The sequence below is a fragment of the Nicotiana tabacum genome, chromosome 14, assembly GCF_000715075.1.
Source record: "Nicotiana tabacum cultivar K326 chromosome 14, ASM71507v2, whole genome shotgun sequence".
Taxonomy (NCBI): domain Eukaryota; kingdom Viridiplantae; phylum Streptophyta; class Magnoliopsida; order Solanales; family Solanaceae; genus Nicotiana; species Nicotiana tabacum.
Window position 1 is genome coordinate 108,023,052 of NC_134093.1, and position 17,176 is coordinate 108,040,227.

Sequence of the window (17,176 nt, forward strand, 5' to 3'; positions counted from 1 at the left end):
ATAGTTACATTAAGGGATTATTTTTTTCTAGCAAACTTAGTAGAGTTTATAACTTGTACTACTGGTTTTGAAAATTGTAATTGTATATAAGATTTTTATTTCGTATTTATCATTCGATGGTTGAATTCTTCTATTTATTTAGTAAGTATTTGACTTACCTAGTCTTAGAGATTAGGTGTCGTCACGACATCCTACGGAGGAAAATTAGGGTCGTGACATGTTAAGTCCTATAAAAGTATGTATGTTATTGCATTCTATTTTTACTAGTGACTTTTACATGACAGTTAAAAAATTACCGAAAATAAACCGAACTGTACCGATACCGAAGAGAAATCGACATGATTGAAACAGTTTCGAAAAGTCGAATTTTAATTATACATAATAGAATAACCGAAAAATTAGTATGATACAAATTTTATAAAATAATCGGTCGAACCAAACCATTGACATCCCTAGTTGTGGTCATGGTAATGGCTAAGGACAAGTATCTAAACCTTGAAACTAACAAAGTCCAAAACTAAAACAGAATTTAGCTCTAGGCCATGTGATGTTAATTAAGTTCATATAACTAAAATTCGAGAATAAATAATTAAACTGCGACAACAACAAAGATAACAACATACTCAATATGATCCCATAAACTAAAGAGTGTGAGGTGTACGCAAACATTATCCCTATCTTTATAGGGTAGAAAGACTATTTTAGATAGACCCTCGTCCCAAGAAAAATTAAATTGCGACAGGAAGAGTAAATTATTTTGCAGTATATAATTTCATTCTCTCGCAAGTATATTCCTTCCAAAAAACCTTAAAACCAATATCCTAAAATTCAACCATTGAAATAAACTTCTCAATAAAATTAATGTATTGGTAAAAAATAACTCTATCTGTAGCCAGAAAACCAAGAATTGAGCTGTGAACTTCTGGGTGAAATTTGATTGAGCATTGTAAGAAATGAACTCGAATTTCCCTCCATTAATGGCGTATCATTGCCATTTTCATATTCATTTTTGGCCATTTTCATGTCATTTTCAAAAAGCTCATCAAAATTAGAACCTACTCTTAAAGCTCCTATACTTGGATTTTGGTCGAAATAATTCATTGATGAAGCTGGCAATATCGAAGTTGAACCTGTTGTGTCCTCAATAGAATCCTCCTTGTCCATTTCCATTATTGTACTTGAACTGTTTTTCTTGTAAATCCGACACAATACCCAATCATCAAGCTACACAAAATAAATAAATTAATAAATTAATAAAACATCATGAAATTATATTAATATAAGCCGACAAAAAAAATTAATTTATTGAGACTTAGGTATCGAGAAACTAGGGCAGAGCTACAACAATCAATGGATTAACAGTTAAACATCTTCCGGGAAAAATTATACTATGTATATAAGTTCTACGGATTCTAAGGTTCTACGGTGTAGTGGTTAGCACTCTGGACTTTGAAGCCAGCGACATGGGTTCCCAGTAGGACCTTCACTATTTTTGTGCCCCTTCCTTTTTTCTTTCTTGAGCCGAGGGTCTACCATAAATAGTCTTTTTACCTTCTTAAATGCAAGGGTAAGGTTTGCGTACACTCTACCCTTCTCAGACCCTACTTATGAAACTATACACCTTATTGTTGTAAAACTTAATAGTCTATACTTTTTTTGATTTTATTTTCTCTCTTTTATTTGTTTTTGAAATGAGAAAGTTACCTTACCCGTAAAGAGCATTTCTTGGTTAGAGAAGAATTATTATCAACAAGGCGATATTCATGCATGACCCAATTGGATTTCATTCCTTTAAGAGGCTTTCCCCGGTAGAAAATAAGTGTCTTTTTCACACCAATCTTTTTAGTACCATTGCTTGTAAATATTGGCTTGTCTGTTCCAGTAGCCTTCCAATAACCTGAAGTTGCCGCCCGATTAGGCCTCGCCCCGTTCGGATACTTTCTATCTCTCGGACTAAAAAAATACCATTCTTGCTCCCCAAAATTTGCCTTACCTACAAATATAATCAAAAACTTTCATATGTATGATCCTATTCCCTTTAAAAAGGAAAGCATTTCACATAAAATGAAACGAAAAGAAAGCAATAGTTACTTGGTAATTCCCATGGATCGAATTTGTAAAGATGAACCTCAGCTATGATTGTGACCGACAAAGGAGCGGAAGCTACCTTTTTCTCGAGGTAATGAACCACGAGCTCCTCGTCGGTCGGGTGGAACCGAAACCCCGGTGGAAGTTGAAGGTGGTTCGAACCGGACATCAAACCGGTGCTCTCCATTTTTTTTATACAATATCTACACAAAATTTTGTAAGTTTTGGGACAATTTGAATGTTACATAGAGAAATCATGAACAAAATTGACATTAGTAGAATGAACTATATGGCATATGAGGAAGAATATATACTAGGGATGGTCCAAGGTAACTAACTTCTTACTTCCACCAATCGTAATGCGACACATCGCGTACCGGTGACGAATCGGATTAGGCCACAACAGCTGGAAGTGATGTTTGTATGGACCAAATGTTTGTATGGACCAAATATACAACAAAAAAATGGAACTAACACCAACATGCTTTCGATGTCATGTTTTTTTTTTTAAAAAAATGTAACAGACGAAATCCCCTTTCGTGACCTTCCCCAACAAAACTTCCAACAAATTTATTTTTTTTTAACTTCTTTCTCCATTAAATCAAGGAGTCGTCTTTTTTAGTTAATTTTTATATATTTTTTCAAAATTGTGGTAGGGGGAGAAGGCGGGTGTTTGGCCGTTGTCAACCCCAATGCAGCATTTATTGGTTTGTATTTTTTTTTTTTTTATAATAATGGTGTTTGGATCAATTTTAAATATTTCAATTATTTCTTCGGATATATGCTATCTTACATCAACACAACTATCGACAATGACAAAGCCTTGATTTCAAGAGAATGAGTGATTACTACCTAGTACCTAATATACTTCATCCGTCTCAAAATATATGTCGTGTTTCTTTTTTATATGTCTATTAAGAAATATTAATAAGGAGAGGTTTTAGACTATTTTGCCCTTATTTATGTCTTAAGATATAATATCTATTAATTGAATATTTACTCTATTTATCTATCTTCATTTTCTAGAACAATTGCTATTAAGGGTAAGATAGGAAAAATATAATTTATTATCTTGAACTTTTAAAATAACAAATAATTTTGAGACAACTATTTTTAAAAATCATTAAAGATATTTTGAGACGGAGGGAGTAACTGCTAGAGCCAACGACCACTAGGAATTTGTTTTAAATATAAATGTTTGAAGGCCGCCGCAAATTATACTATTATGTTATAAAATCATCATTAATATAAAATTTCCCAAAACTTTATACTTTCTTTTTAAATTTAAGAGAAAATGCATAAAGATTCCATTCAACTTGTCCTAAACATCATTTACACACTTAAACTTTACGGGTGTCCTAATACCCCACTATTATTAAAATAATTGTATTTATTTACTCCCTCCTAAGCCCTGGCCCAACTATAATAACTTGAGTGGAAACACGCACTTTGATTATGAAGCCACGTAATTAAAATATTCAGTAAATTAAAATATAAGCCTTCCACTATTACTAACACTCCTCGTTAGTTAAAAATTCCCTAATTGAAGAACCCTAATGCCCAACCTTCAAAGATTCGATTTGCCTCACCAAAATCGATTTGCATGACCAAAATCAAAGGGACCTGTTGCAAAATCCTTTGATTTCATTGTTCTTTAGGGTTATGTTTGTTGTTATTGTTTCATTTGACGAGTTGGTGGAAGACCCGTTCGAAGCTGAAGGTCTTTGAAGAATCAAGTTCAAATGATTTTCTCTGTTTTAGTTTGGAGGTAAATCCATCAACCCTAGCCTTTTCTATCAGCAACCTTAAACGTTATCTTTGTTTTAGTTTGTTTAATATCATCCGTAACTAGGGTTTTGAACTTGCTTCAAATTTCTTCACTGTATCTTTTTCAATGTAAAATTGAGTAACAGAAATACAATTTTTAAGGTGTAATAATAACCAAATTTCAATTTTTTCTTGTTGCATGGGTTGTCACTTGTAAGGATCAGGTCTAATAGTAACTATTAATCCTTAATTAGTTTATTTTCTACTATATTAAGGTATTTCAATGTCTTTTGTACTTGTTATACTGAGGTTTTTCCATGGCGAAAAAATCTCCATGGATAAGTTACATTCCTTTGCAATGGAGGATTATGTTGGTGGGATGATTAGTGATTGTGTTGATGTCGATGTTGATAGGTTCTCATATTTTGAGTTTTTAGGTTATGTGAAAGAGTTTGGGTACAATAGTTTTTCTGCTTTTATTTATGTTAGACCGCCTAATTGTCCCAGTTTAGTAGTAATTAAGGTTAATAGGGACCTTATGGGTATTTGTGAAGAGTTAAAAAGTAGGAATATTTTGGAGGTATATGTAGATCACATGGTTGATGATGTTGTAGTGGTTCCCCTCCCCCCTCCAAATTAGAATATGGCAGCCAAGTGGGGGTGATAGTAATGTTACTTTTGAGAAGGAATATGGTCAAGATTTGGGGGCTGTGAGGGTTTGGAAACTTTTGAAAAGGCATCCAATGCTGCTGAAAATTAGTGCCAATAATAGTGTGCATGCAGCTGTTACTACTGATGATAGTTCAAACTCCTCATCTGAATCTAGCAGCAGCACTGATAATAGCTCAGATTCAGAGCATGAGGAATTATTTGAAGAAGGAGAAGCTGATTATGGCAGTGATACACATGAGGAGTACAAGGCATTTAGGGCAGAAAGAAGGACTGTAGAGAGAAGGAAGAGGAAAGAAAGTGCTCCTAAACAAGAACATGTTAAACTAGGTAAGAGAAGGATGTGGGGTATGATGAATATGAATCTAGGAAGAAGAAGAATTTAGAAGGTAAGATAGGTGGTGATGAGCCTTATTACTATTCAGATAAAGTTACTAGCTTTGAGACAGATCCAGATGATGTTGATGATAAAGGTGAAGGGGAGGTTCAACAAAAAGTTAAAGCTAGAAGAAGAAAGACTAAAAGAAGAGTAATCTTTGACAAGACGTGCAAGAAAATAGTTAGGGAAACTGGACTTATATTTGCAAGTGTGAGAGATTTCAGAGAAGTCGTAACTAAATATGTTGTTCAACAAAAGGTTTTTATAGAAGAGTATGTAAATGAACCTACAAGGGTGAGGGTTAAGTGCAAGAAGGTATATGGTCCTTGGCTTCTAGTTGCTAGTTATGATTCTAGGACTAAGGATTTTGTAGTCAAGAACTACAATCCAGTTCACAAATATGACCCTACTAACAGAAACAAGCTATGTAATTCAAAGTTCTTGGCCAAAAGGTTCAATGAGAGGATAAAAGAACAACTTAACATTAGAATATTCAAGTTTCAGGAGTTTATTAGAAAGAAATTGGGATTGTATGTTGGGAGGACAGTTTATAGGAGGGTAAGAAATATTATGTTGAATGAGATAATGGATGATCATAAACTGGAGTATGGCAGAATATTAGATTATAGGGATGAGTTTCTTAGATCTAATCCAGGGAGTACATGTGTAGTGAAGCTTAGTGATGAAACTTTTGAAGGTAGGAAGAAAATGTTTGTTGGGTTCTATATTTGTTTTGATGCAATGAAGAAGTCATACTTGGCTGGTTGTAGGCCATGCATTGGGTTGGATGGATGTTTTCTGAAAGGGATATGTAGAGGCCAACTACTTGTAGCAGTTTGCTAAGATGGAAATAATCAGATGCTTCCACTTGCTTGGGCTGTTGTTGAGATTGAAAATATGCACAATTGGAGGTGGTTTGTCAACCTTTTAAGATGATCTTCAGGTTGGAGATGGTACAAATCTGACCATTATAACAAACATGCAAAAGGTAAGCAGTTGTAGTTTATTGTTATTTTTCTACTGCTATTTAACTTAAAACTAACTATCATTGTTCATTTTGCAGGGACTTGAGAATGCTATAACAAATCTACTTCCAAATACTGAGCATAGGATGTGTGCAAGGCACATCCTAGCTAACTGGTCAAAGAAATGGAGGGGCATAGAGAGAAGGAACTGCTTCTGGAGGTGTACAAGGTCTACCTATGAGTGGGAGTTAAAGAAAAATCTGGATGAAATAAAGAAATTGGGTAATAAGATAGTTGATGAACTGTTGTACTACAACATAGAAAGATGGAGCATGATGTATTTCAACACATTCTGCAAGTGTGACAGTGTTGACAATAATATGGCAAAATATTTCAATGCTTGGATTTTGGCAGCAAGGTAGAAGACTATAGTGACAATGCTTGAAGAAATAAGGGTGAAGATGATGAATAGAATAGGTCAACTCATGCACTTTGGAAACACTTGGATTACATATTTTTCACCAATGGCTATGAAAGTCTTAGAAGAGAACACAGAAAGGTCAATAAAATGTAACATTTCCTGGAATGGTGAGTTTGGATTTGAAGTGAAGCAAGGATCAGGTATAAGTGAAGTGAAGCATCCGGTGGATATCAAAAGGCAAACATGCACCTGTAGAGCTTGGATGTTAAAAGGCAAAACATATGCTCATGCAGTTGCTGCCCTACATTATAAAAATCTGGAGCCTTTGAACTATATTTCTCACTGGTACAATCATGCCACTTACATGAAAACATACAGTTATTTTCTTCAGCCTGTTTTGGATATGAATATGTGGCCAGAGTCACAAAACCCAACTGTTATACCACCTCATGTCAAGAAGATGCCAGGCATGCCAAAGAAGCTTAGAAGAAAAGAGCCAGGTAAAAATAAGACAGAAAAATTGACCAAAAGTGGAGGGGAAATGACATGTAGCAATTGTCATAACAAGGGTCATAACAAGAGGGGGTGTCATAAAGTTGCTGGAAGTAATACTGGTGCTACTTCAACAAGTTCTGTGCCTGCAAGTGTTGGTAGTTCAAAGCCACCAAAGCAAAGTACTGGAAGAGCAAGGGGTAGGCCAAAAGGTTCTAAAGAAAAGGTGAGGGTCTTCCCTTTAATGTCTTCTTTCTCTTTTTTAAATAATTGACAGATTCTTACTTTTAATTGGTTGATGTAGGGTGTTAGTACTAGCAGTGATGTAAGAACACAATATAACAGGCCAAGGATGGTTGGGATGAGAGTTTTACACACTCAAAATGGCTTCAAAATTCAAAATGTAAGTTTTAACACACCCTCTCATATTTAGGTGAATTCATTGCCTAATTTTCTGTTGGATTTTGGCAGCCTGGAATGTCCTCTACGAACTTTAAGAATGTGAGGTATTCAACAGAAGTAATTGGAGATCTAGTCCATCAACCAACACGAGGTGTTAAATAAAAAGGTAAAGAAACTATGACATCAAGGCAACTTCAACAATTGGGAAGCAAGAAACTCATTCAAACAAGGTCTAGGGCTGCTAAGTTGAGCCAGGAAAGCACCACTGTAAAACCACCATATTGATCAAGATACTGTTTTGTGAATTACTGTATTGCAATAGACTGCATTATGATAAAATTTTAGGCAGCTATAGACTGCAATTCTGTATTATGATAAGGATTTTTAGGCAGCTATAGACTGCATTTCACATTTTGTTATCTTATGGTGTCTTTTTTGCTGCTGCTACAATGAGAACAAATAGATGTTTTGTTATCTCATTTTGTGACTGTTTATTAGGTCTGTTTCTTTTAGGTCAATGAGATCCAAATATGTGTTTTAATACAGTTTATGTAGTTGCCATATTAAGTCTTTTATCTGTCTATTATTGATATTAAACAATAAAAATAGATGTATGAAGATACACACTTGATTGATTGACAAGTTCTGGGCATACAAAGAAATAACAAGAACACATCCACAATATTTCAAAATGTAAAAACATCACTTCATTAGAAACAACACTAGATTACATTCCGTTGAAAGGCTCATTACATTCAAATGAACTGTCCATTACAAACATACAAAACAATACCTACAAGCAATAACTACATACATATTGAGATGACAAAATTAGATTCAAAATGGCAACCTCATTGTATCTTCTTTCAATGACATTCCTGGATACCTACAAGTAACAAGTATAATACACATCCCCAATATAATGAACCAAAGTACATTTTCCCTAGCCTTTGACTTAGCCAATTTGCTCTTCCACTTCTTTTCCTTCTCTTTCATCTTCTCCATATCAACTTGCAATTTCACCAATTGAGCCTCAATCTTCTTCATCTTCTCCCCTTTTATGGTGTTTTCAACCTTTAAAGTTGCCCTCGTCTTGGCAAGATTTTCAAAGCCTTCTAATGCAGTCTTAAGTTCACCCATTTTATCAAGCAATTTTGGAATAACAAATTTGGACCTAGGATCAATTTCGGAATCCTTCCAAACCCAGAAATCACAAGATCGTGGACCCTAAGATGAATAACAAAAGAAAATTAATCAATACTATTTTTTCGCAACTCAATTATTGAAAGAATTTTCACTATCATTTACCCCATAGTATGGACAAACCCAATATCTTCTTCCTGGGTTTCGAGGGGTCCAAGCTGTTAACAAAGGCAGCACATAGCCATGGTTGCATCGAATTTATCCACTTGACGCATTTTCTTCCTCTTCCGTGCAAAGCCTTGTTAAATTCAAGCCTTTTGAAGGCATTTCAACAACTACAACACAAACAAACAATACCAAAGTCAGATCATATGCCGACAAAAAAATTAAAAACATCAGCCACATTACAATGTTTAACTGGGAGAAATTGAATTTTAGGAGAAAGAAATAATAATAATAAAAGAAAGAAATTAGGGTTCTTAAGAAGCAGAAAGATCCACCTTTGCTTTCAAAGATCAAAACTTCAAAAGGCAATTTAATGCAATTTCGGCAGAATTTAGATGAAGAAGAAATTAGGGTTCTTTAATTGGGTTTGGTAAAATGTTTGGGAACAATGGATTTTACCATTGGTTGGGGTTATATTGAAGTTAAAAATTTAATTTCTTTCTTTTTCTAGGTGTTTTTAACGATTAAAAGAGAGCAAAGACGCGCTCAATTCCGTTGTCAAAGACACGCGGCTGGCCAGGTCTTAGGAGGGAGTAAATAAATACATTTATTTTAATAATAGTGGGGTGTTAGAGCACCCATACAGTTTAGATGTGTAAATGATTTTTCAGGACAAATTGAATGGGGTCTTTATGCATTTTCTCTCTAAATTTGATTGAGGTTGCTTGGACAAGTATATCTCAGTTTTTCAATAAACATACAACATGTAGAAAGTAACAATCTGATAACACGTCGATAATAAAACAACAAAATCTTTGAAAAATCGTTTTGACTTGGTTAATTCTTAAAAGATATGGTGGATCAATTCATTTTCACTTCCAAATATATTAAACTATTCAAAATGTATAAAATTATTCTTAAACTTCTGGATAAAATTTTGAGATCAATATGTAGATACTAATAATTAAGAAAAGAAATTACCTTAGTCTTCTCAGAAACATTACCCGAACCTTGGGGGGTCGTGTAACCTCACGTTTCTATTAGTGTGATATAGTAGATAACTAGTAAATAGTCGAGGTGCATGCTGCTAAGATGGTCTGAACACCATCGTCATAAAATTCAAATAAAACATACACAAATTTTATAGAATAAACTTAATGTTACTTATTAAAATTTAGCTTTAGGCCACAAAATTTATCAATCCTCCCCTTCATCCAGCCAAGACAGCTCCAAACTTTAAAAAAATAAAAAATACTAATAGTCCTTTATCTAAATTAGTACTAATTACTGATGGTAGACTATAATTGCGTATTTTCGTCGCTTATTATACTCTAAATTACTGTACTTTAATTGTGTTTCAGCTTTAATCGCTAGTGTCTTGCACAAATTACGTATTTTATGCCTTGTATGAGTAATTTTGAGCTATGCATATGTTATGGAGCTAATTCGAGTTATTTGGAGCTTTGAAATCTAAGTAAAAGCCCAAAGAATTAAGCCGAGATCGTGTTCGGAGGTCGAAGATCAATTCTGGACGTAAAAATTCAAGGAAGAAGCAACTGTTGAAGAAATGCACTAGTACGATGCACAGTGCGATGCATTAGTGTAATTTTATGTCAGAAATTTCTAAAGTTCAGAGACTAAGTTTTTTGGTCTTACAGGAAAAAGCACTAGTGCGACGCACGGGGCGACGCACAGTGTAACACATGAAAATCAATAAGTTTGCAAGTTTTCCTATTTCGGCTAGAAAATGTATTTTCGTCTGGGCCCGACCCTAATTAGTATAAATACATGTAAAAATATTTTTTATAGGACTTTTGACATACTTTAGACCTAGGGAGATCACGGAGCCGTCGTGGAGGCCGGAATTGATTAGATTCCATCTTTCTTTCATCAAACTTATTAATCTTTATTTTTTCTTGATAATTTATTGTTTAGCTACCATGTCTATGTGGAGCTAAATTTTACGTTCTAAGGTTGTGATTGTCATGAATATTGAAGTTTATTAATTATACTACCGTTAATTTGAGTTATCATCTTTGGTTATTTCTCTAATTCTATGCATAATTGCTTAATTATTTGGCCAGCAGTTGAGTTCTATTTACTATCTATGCTATGCTTGGGAAAGCCGTGTTTATATTAGAGTAGAATTAGAGAGAGCTTATTTCTGCACCCGTGGCTCGGGAAAAGATTTCGCAGTTAGGATAGGAATATACCTAACAGTCTTGCTTAGTTGAATACCATATTATATTTCTTCATGATAGATTCAAGACCATGGGAATATAGGGTTGATATATTATGGATAGACGGATAGTATTGTGGGAACATTCTATTTATATAAACGATATAGTCAACTAGCAATCATAGATAATTTGGATTAACAGGTATAATTACGAACTCAATAAGATTGATAAACCGATTACAGCCCTGAAATCTATATCTCCCTGTGTAACGTGTTTAAATTTCACAATAGTAGTTGTAATGGAAAAATCAAACTCTTGATTATCTTGGACAATTAACTGATTTTAGCTTGCTTAGTAACGGTTAATCTAAGTCTCTGTGGGTTCGACATCCGACTTTCGAGTCACTTTATTACTTGACGGCCATATATACTTGCGTGTACTTGGGGAACCAACAAGTGTTTGGCGTCGTTGTCAGGGACTTTGTTCTTGATTGTTTATCCAAGTTAAGCTTTTAATTGATTTCTGTTCAAGTTTTAATTTTCCTATTTAGTTATTTTTCTTTATTAGACTTTTTCTTTTATCTTTACAGGTTTTGCTTATTTCTTTTTTTTTGTAAATATTTTTTATTTTTATAACAATTTGATTTTTCTCTAAGTTTGTTCATAGTTCTCCTAACATGACATCTGGGGATGAAATATCCGGAGATAAGGTTATTGATGAAGACGCTTGATTGATAGAAGACTTTTATAGCCCGTCTTTTTGGGCTTGTCATGACCTGAACTTTAGGAGGTCTGAATTTGAATATAGGAGTAAGGGTTGGTATTGGGATGGATATTCACGATTAAGAGAATATGCGGAACGACGTTATCTTCTAACAAAGTTGGTGAATGATTGGTCGGAGGAGAGAGTTGATCTTGCACAAGAAATTGACAAGTTTGGCTCGGGTTTGCACAACTTGGATGCAGATTTGAGTGCAAAGGTTGGTGCGTTCAATGCCCAATAATTTAATGATGAGTTGTGTGAAACTGAAAAAAATCTTCTAGACCAAATTGAGGAGCTAAAACGAGAATTCCAATCATTAGACCATTTTTTTCTTGATGATGCCAATATTAGGAAAAGTGCTCTAGAGTCATATGAGACAGTAAATAACATTACTTTTAGGGAATTGAGTGTCTGTGTAAATGGGGATATAAATAGTAGTACAATTCATGAGTTTGGGCGCATTAGACCTCATTCCAATCATTTTTCCACATTGTGTTTAGATAGTGAGATGCTAATCAAGTCATCTGAGCCTATGGGGGAGTCAAAGGGTGAGTATGAGAGTGCCGATACTCTTGAATTTATTGTGCCAAAAAGTAAAAATTACATTCCTCATCTAAAGGAAGTGTAGAGTGAAAAATTTATTACTTGGCCTGGTTATCTTTGTAGCCCCACCACTGGAGCATAGCTGCAGACTGGATGCCATGTTAGGGGTACAATTTATAAGTTCAAGGTGGATGAAAAAGTGGTTCACATCGTGCTGCGATGTTAAATCAGGCGCTTGTTGGGAGGCAACCCAACTTTACTGCTTTCTTTTGTTTTTATTATATTATTTTTGTAGTGTTTGTTTTTATTTTGTAGGATTATAAGCATATGAAGCAAATCCATTGGAAGAGTGCAAAAGCGAGCTAGATGGTGAGAACTACATGTGGGGTGCCCACACAAAGGGCCATGCCTGGGGGAAGTCTGAGTACCTGTGAGCCGCTATTGCTTCGGCTTTTGGCCTTTCAGGGAGTTTCTTGTCCACCCTCGTTATTGTTTTATTTTATTTGTGCATTGGGGAAACTGCACTCATTTAAGTGTGGGGTGGGAGAATTTCTTTAGATCATTAGTAGTATTATATTTCTTTTTTTTTTAGTTTCATATTTTTGTTTTTTATAGTTGTGTAGTATTTTAGTAGCTCCTGAGAAAAATCAAAAAACAAAAGTAGAAAAAATTGGACTTTTCCCGACGATGGATCTCCTAGATAGTTTTCTTGAGGGATTTAAGTCTAAAGAAAAAGGACGAAAAGATTTTCTTTGTATGTAGTGTAGTAATTCCACCTTGTTTTTTCTTTGTGTCATGGTTCTTTTCCAAGGATTTTGTTTGAACCGGATGTAGTTAGTTTTATTTTTTTTAGGAGTAGGATCCATTGTGCTGTGAACTGAATTGAAGCAACATGTAACGACCCGACCGGTCGTTTTGATCTCCCGTATCATTTTCTGCTTATATGACTTGCCGGGAGGTTTTATTGTTGGTTTTGGAGTATTTTGAGATACTTAGTCCATAAACGGAAGCTTAAACCTTAGGATTTTGACCGCACTCAGAACTGTATGAAGACGACTCCGGAATAGAGTTCTTTCGGTTTCGTTAGCTCCGTGATTTTGGACTTAGGGGGCAGGGGCGTGTCCGGTTTGTGTTTTGGAGGTCTGTAGGTGATTTAGCCTTGAATTGGCGAAAGTCGAATTTTTGGAGATTTTGACCGGTAGTGGAATTTTTGATATCGGGGTCCGATTCTAATTCCGGAGGTTGGAGTAGGTCCGTAATGTCAATTATAACTTGTGTACAAAAATTGAGGTCAATCGGACGCGATTTGATAGGTTTCGGCATCGCTTGTAGAAGTTTGAAGTTTCAAAGTTTATTAATTTGAATCAGAGAGCGATTCGTATTTTTAGCATTGTTTGATGTAATTTGAGGGCTCGACTAAGTTTGTATAGTATTTTAGGACTTGTTGGTATGTTTGGTTGAGGTCCCGGGGGCCTCGGGTGTATTTTGGATGCTTAACGGATCGAAATTTGGACTTGTGTAGTTGCTGAAGTTTCTGGTTTCTGGTGTTTTCACACCTGCGTTGGGGAGACCGCAGGTGCAGACTCTCGCGTGCAGATGAAGGAGAACAGATGCGGGATTTGGCAGCCCAAGCTGGGTTCACAGGTGTGTAGGTAATTGCGCAGAAGCGGCCTCGCTTCTGCTGTTGGCCCGTGCGCTGGAGCGGTGAGGGTCGCAAGTGCGGTTCCTTGGCCGTAGGAGCGTATCCGCAGGTGCAACACTTCTCTCACAGATGCGGACCCAGGGGACATAAGTTAAGTCCACACCTGCGATAGAATTTCTGCAGGTGCAGCATCGCAGGTGCGATTATAGGCCCGCAAATGCGAAATCGCTGGGCAGAAAAGGCCAAGTTCGAGGGCTTTATCCTATTTTCAATTTTGGAACTTTGAGAGCTCGGATTTGGGCGATAATTTGGGAGATTTTCAGAGGAAGCTTTTGGGTAACGATTCTTAATCCATTTATGATTATATTCCACTAATCTATCACTAATTTCGTCTTTTAATTTAGGATTTTGGTGAAAATTTGGGGAAAATGGGAAGAAGTTCTTCAACTAAGATGTTGGGTTTTGATTAAGATTTTGACATCGGATTTGGATAATTTTGGTACGAGTGAACTCGTGAGTGAATGTGTGTTCATATTTTGTGACTTTTATCCGATTCTGAGAGCTTTTTGGGGCGATTTTCTAATTTCTTGCTTTAGCTTTGATTTCATTAATTAGATTAGTTTTTTATTGTTGTATTTATGGTATGTAATTGATTTTGGATAGATTTTGGTCATTCGGAGTCGGATATTCATGGAAAAGGCATTCTTACTGATTGATTAAGCTTGGTTCGAGGTAAGTGGCTTGCCTAACCTTGTGTGGGGGAAATCCCCTTATGATTTGGTACTATTGTGATATGTGAGTGTTGTGTACATGAGGTGACGAGTACATACACGGGCTATTTGTTGTAATTCCCGATTTATTTTACTGAGTAGTAATTTGCTTTTCCTTTAATTTGAGTTATACCGTTTGAATGAGTATTAGTCTATTTTCATTCTTAATTGAGCTATTCCAATATGTGTAGCTATCCTATTTAGTCTAATATCGCATGTCTACATGCTTTAACTGCTTATTTGAACTCTTTGCAGCATGCCTAGTGAATTCCTGCTTCTTTTCTTGACTTGTACTTAGTCTAAACTGTAGATTCTCTTGTTGTACCTATCATCTATAATTGTTTGAGTTGTGTGTTTACTTTTGAGACTACAAGGCGGTTCCTCTAGAGTTCTCCCTGCATATTTACTTTTGAGACTACGAGGCGGTTTCTCAGGAGTTCTCCCTGCATATTTACTTTTGAGACTACGAGGTGGTACCTCGAGAGTTCTCCTTGGATATTTACTTTTGAGACTATGAGGCGGTACCTCGTAAGTTCTCCCTGTATATTTACTTTTGAGACTACGAGGAGGTACCTCGGGAGTTCTCCCTGTATATTTATTTTGGGACTATGAGACGGTATCTCGTGAGATCCCTTGTTATTTATCTGTGTTGCACTGTTATTTTGCTGTATGTTTCTTTTGTTAAATTCCAGTCTCTTATTATACTATGATATTCTCCCGCTTTATTTATTATATACCAGTGGGCCTGACTTGACCTCGTCACTACTCTATCGAGGTTAGGCTTGGCACTTACTGGTTATCGTTGAGGTATACTCATGCTACTCTTATGCATATGTTTTTGTGTGCAGATCCAGGTACTTCTTATCAGCCCTGCTATTAGCTAAGAGCACTTGCTATTGTACGGAGACTTCAAGGTACATCTGCCGCGTTCGCAGACCTCGGAGTCCCCCTCTATTCTCTCCTACGTCATTTACCTTCCGTACTTCTTTTGTTATACTCTGGTGTATAGAGATACTAGTTTCCTTCTATAGATTGTGACTTATGATATTCCAGGTTTTGGGAAGATTGTGTATTTATAGAGTATTGGTTATTATACATGCTGAGCGACATTGTTACTAGTTATTTAATTATCCACTGTTGTTAGTTGCCAAGTTTTACTTTTATTTTGTTATTTTCCGCAATTTGTTAGGCTTACTTAGTCGTAGAGACTAGGTGTTGTCACGACATTATACGGGGGGAGTTTGGGTCGTGACAAATTGGTATCATAGCTCTAGGTTCACAGGTGTCGTGAGTCACAAGCCGGTTTATTAGAGTCTCGCGGATCGGTACGGAGACGTCTGTACTTATCTTCGGGAGGCTATGGAACTGTTAGGAAAAATTACATTTCTTTGATTCCTTGTCGTGCGAAATTTGTTGACATCAAAAATTCTAAACTTCTATATTCTATTCTCTCATAGATGGTGAGGACACGTACATGCGGATCTGATGACCAGGCACCCGCGCCCCCTACTAGAGCCGCAAGAGGCCGGGGCTGGGGTAGAGGTCGAGGACGTCCATGCGGTGCAGCCAGAGCACTCGTACGAGCTGCTACAAAGGATCCCCCAATAGCTCCAGCTGGAGGGTAGACACCTGAGATACCTGTTGCTGCACCAGCCCTCTGATGTCGCCCAAACTCACACCACTAATTGGGATTGTGAGGCGGTCGATGCAATTATAAATACCCAACGTGAGTCGGGGTCGATTCCACAGAGAGCTTTATGTTGGATTAGATATATACCTAGTCTAAGTATATGACGTGCCCAAGATTGCACTTCCACATATTCAGTTGTTTCTTTACTACTTCTAATTTTTATGCTAATGCTTGTAATTGTAAAGCTAAGGGACAATGTTTTTGATATTGTTATTTTAAGGTTATAAAAGATCTAGGCTAAATATCATATGCCCAATCATAAATAAGCCCTAAATCAATCATCCATTAGATACCCATACTAGGGTTGGGTCACAGCCTTAGCTAAGGGTTTAGATACTCATAGGAAATGAAGAAATTAAAGAATAAACTAAGATAAAACTCATAATAGATGATAAAAGGGAAAAAAATCTAATGTTAAAATGATAAAATATTACAAAGTTGCCCAAAACAGTAAAGAAAAACGATTATCTATTTTCTGGAGTTCAAAACATAACCTAAAAATGAGAAAAAGATCTTTTTATACCCGCTAAAATTATCGGACAAAATTGTCCCTGCGGAGGTTGTGCGGCCGCATAATTCTGTGTGCTGTCCGCACTTTGAAGCTGACATGACGGGGTGGTCTTCTGCGGCCGCATAAATCTGGTGTGCGGCCGTACTTCCTATGATTGTGCGTACCGCACATTTCTGAGTGCAGACGCACTCTTGATCTTGGGTTGGACATGGAAAATTTCTGCGGACCCCACATTTATGAGTGCGGCCGCACTTTTGCATTTTGCGGCCGCACAATAATAGTGCGATCCGCACATCTTCAGGTACCCAAAACACATCTCTTTGAACCTTGTCTACTATGGCCGCACAATAATTGTGCGGTCCGCACTTTGTGAAGGAATTATGATAGTGGCTCTTCAGAGTCTGCGGCCGCACACAGTATTGTGCGGTCCGCACTTTGGTCTATTTTGCCTTGTTTTGGTTCTTGTCCAATGTTTACTCCTTCTTAGTTGATTTTTATTTCTTTGGCTCGTTTCCCAATATTCCTGCAAGAAAGCACATTTCATTAGTTCTCGGGAATACATTTAAGCATTTTTGAGCTAAAACGTA

The 17,176-nt window shown here is 36.2% G+C and overlaps 1 protein-coding gene across 1 annotated transcript; it reads right to left on the reverse strand.

Moving 5' to 3' along the window:
• Positions 1–482: 482 nt before the first annotated feature.
• On the reverse strand, positions 483–2,351 carry LOC107785557 (NAC transcription factor 56-like). Its single transcript, XM_016606888.2, has 3 exons — positions 2,092–2,351; positions 1,710–1,993; positions 483–1,224 (listed from the first exon to the last, which is right to left on the reverse strand). The coding sequence occupies exons 1-3, from the start codon at positions 2,273–2,275 to the stop codon at positions 883–885; spliced, it is 810 nt and encodes a 269-aa protein (XP_016462374.1). The 5' UTR covers positions 2,276–2,351; the 3' UTR covers positions 483–882.
• Between the last annotated feature and the right edge of the window lie 14,825 nt (positions 2,352–17,176).

Coding starts and splice junctions, on each gene's coding strand:
- LOC107785557 (XM_016606888.2), bottom strand. CDS start 2,275: ATGGAGAGCACCGGTTTGATGTCCGGTTCGAACCACCTTCAACTTCCA. Junction 1,994..2,091: donor CGATCCATGGGAATTACCAA/GTAACTATTGCT, acceptor TTATATTTGTAG/GTAAGGCAAATTTTGGGGAG. Junction 1,225..1,709: donor CCAAGAAATGCTCTTTACGG/GTAAGGTAACTT, acceptor TATTTTGTGTAG/CTTGATGATTGGGTATTGTG.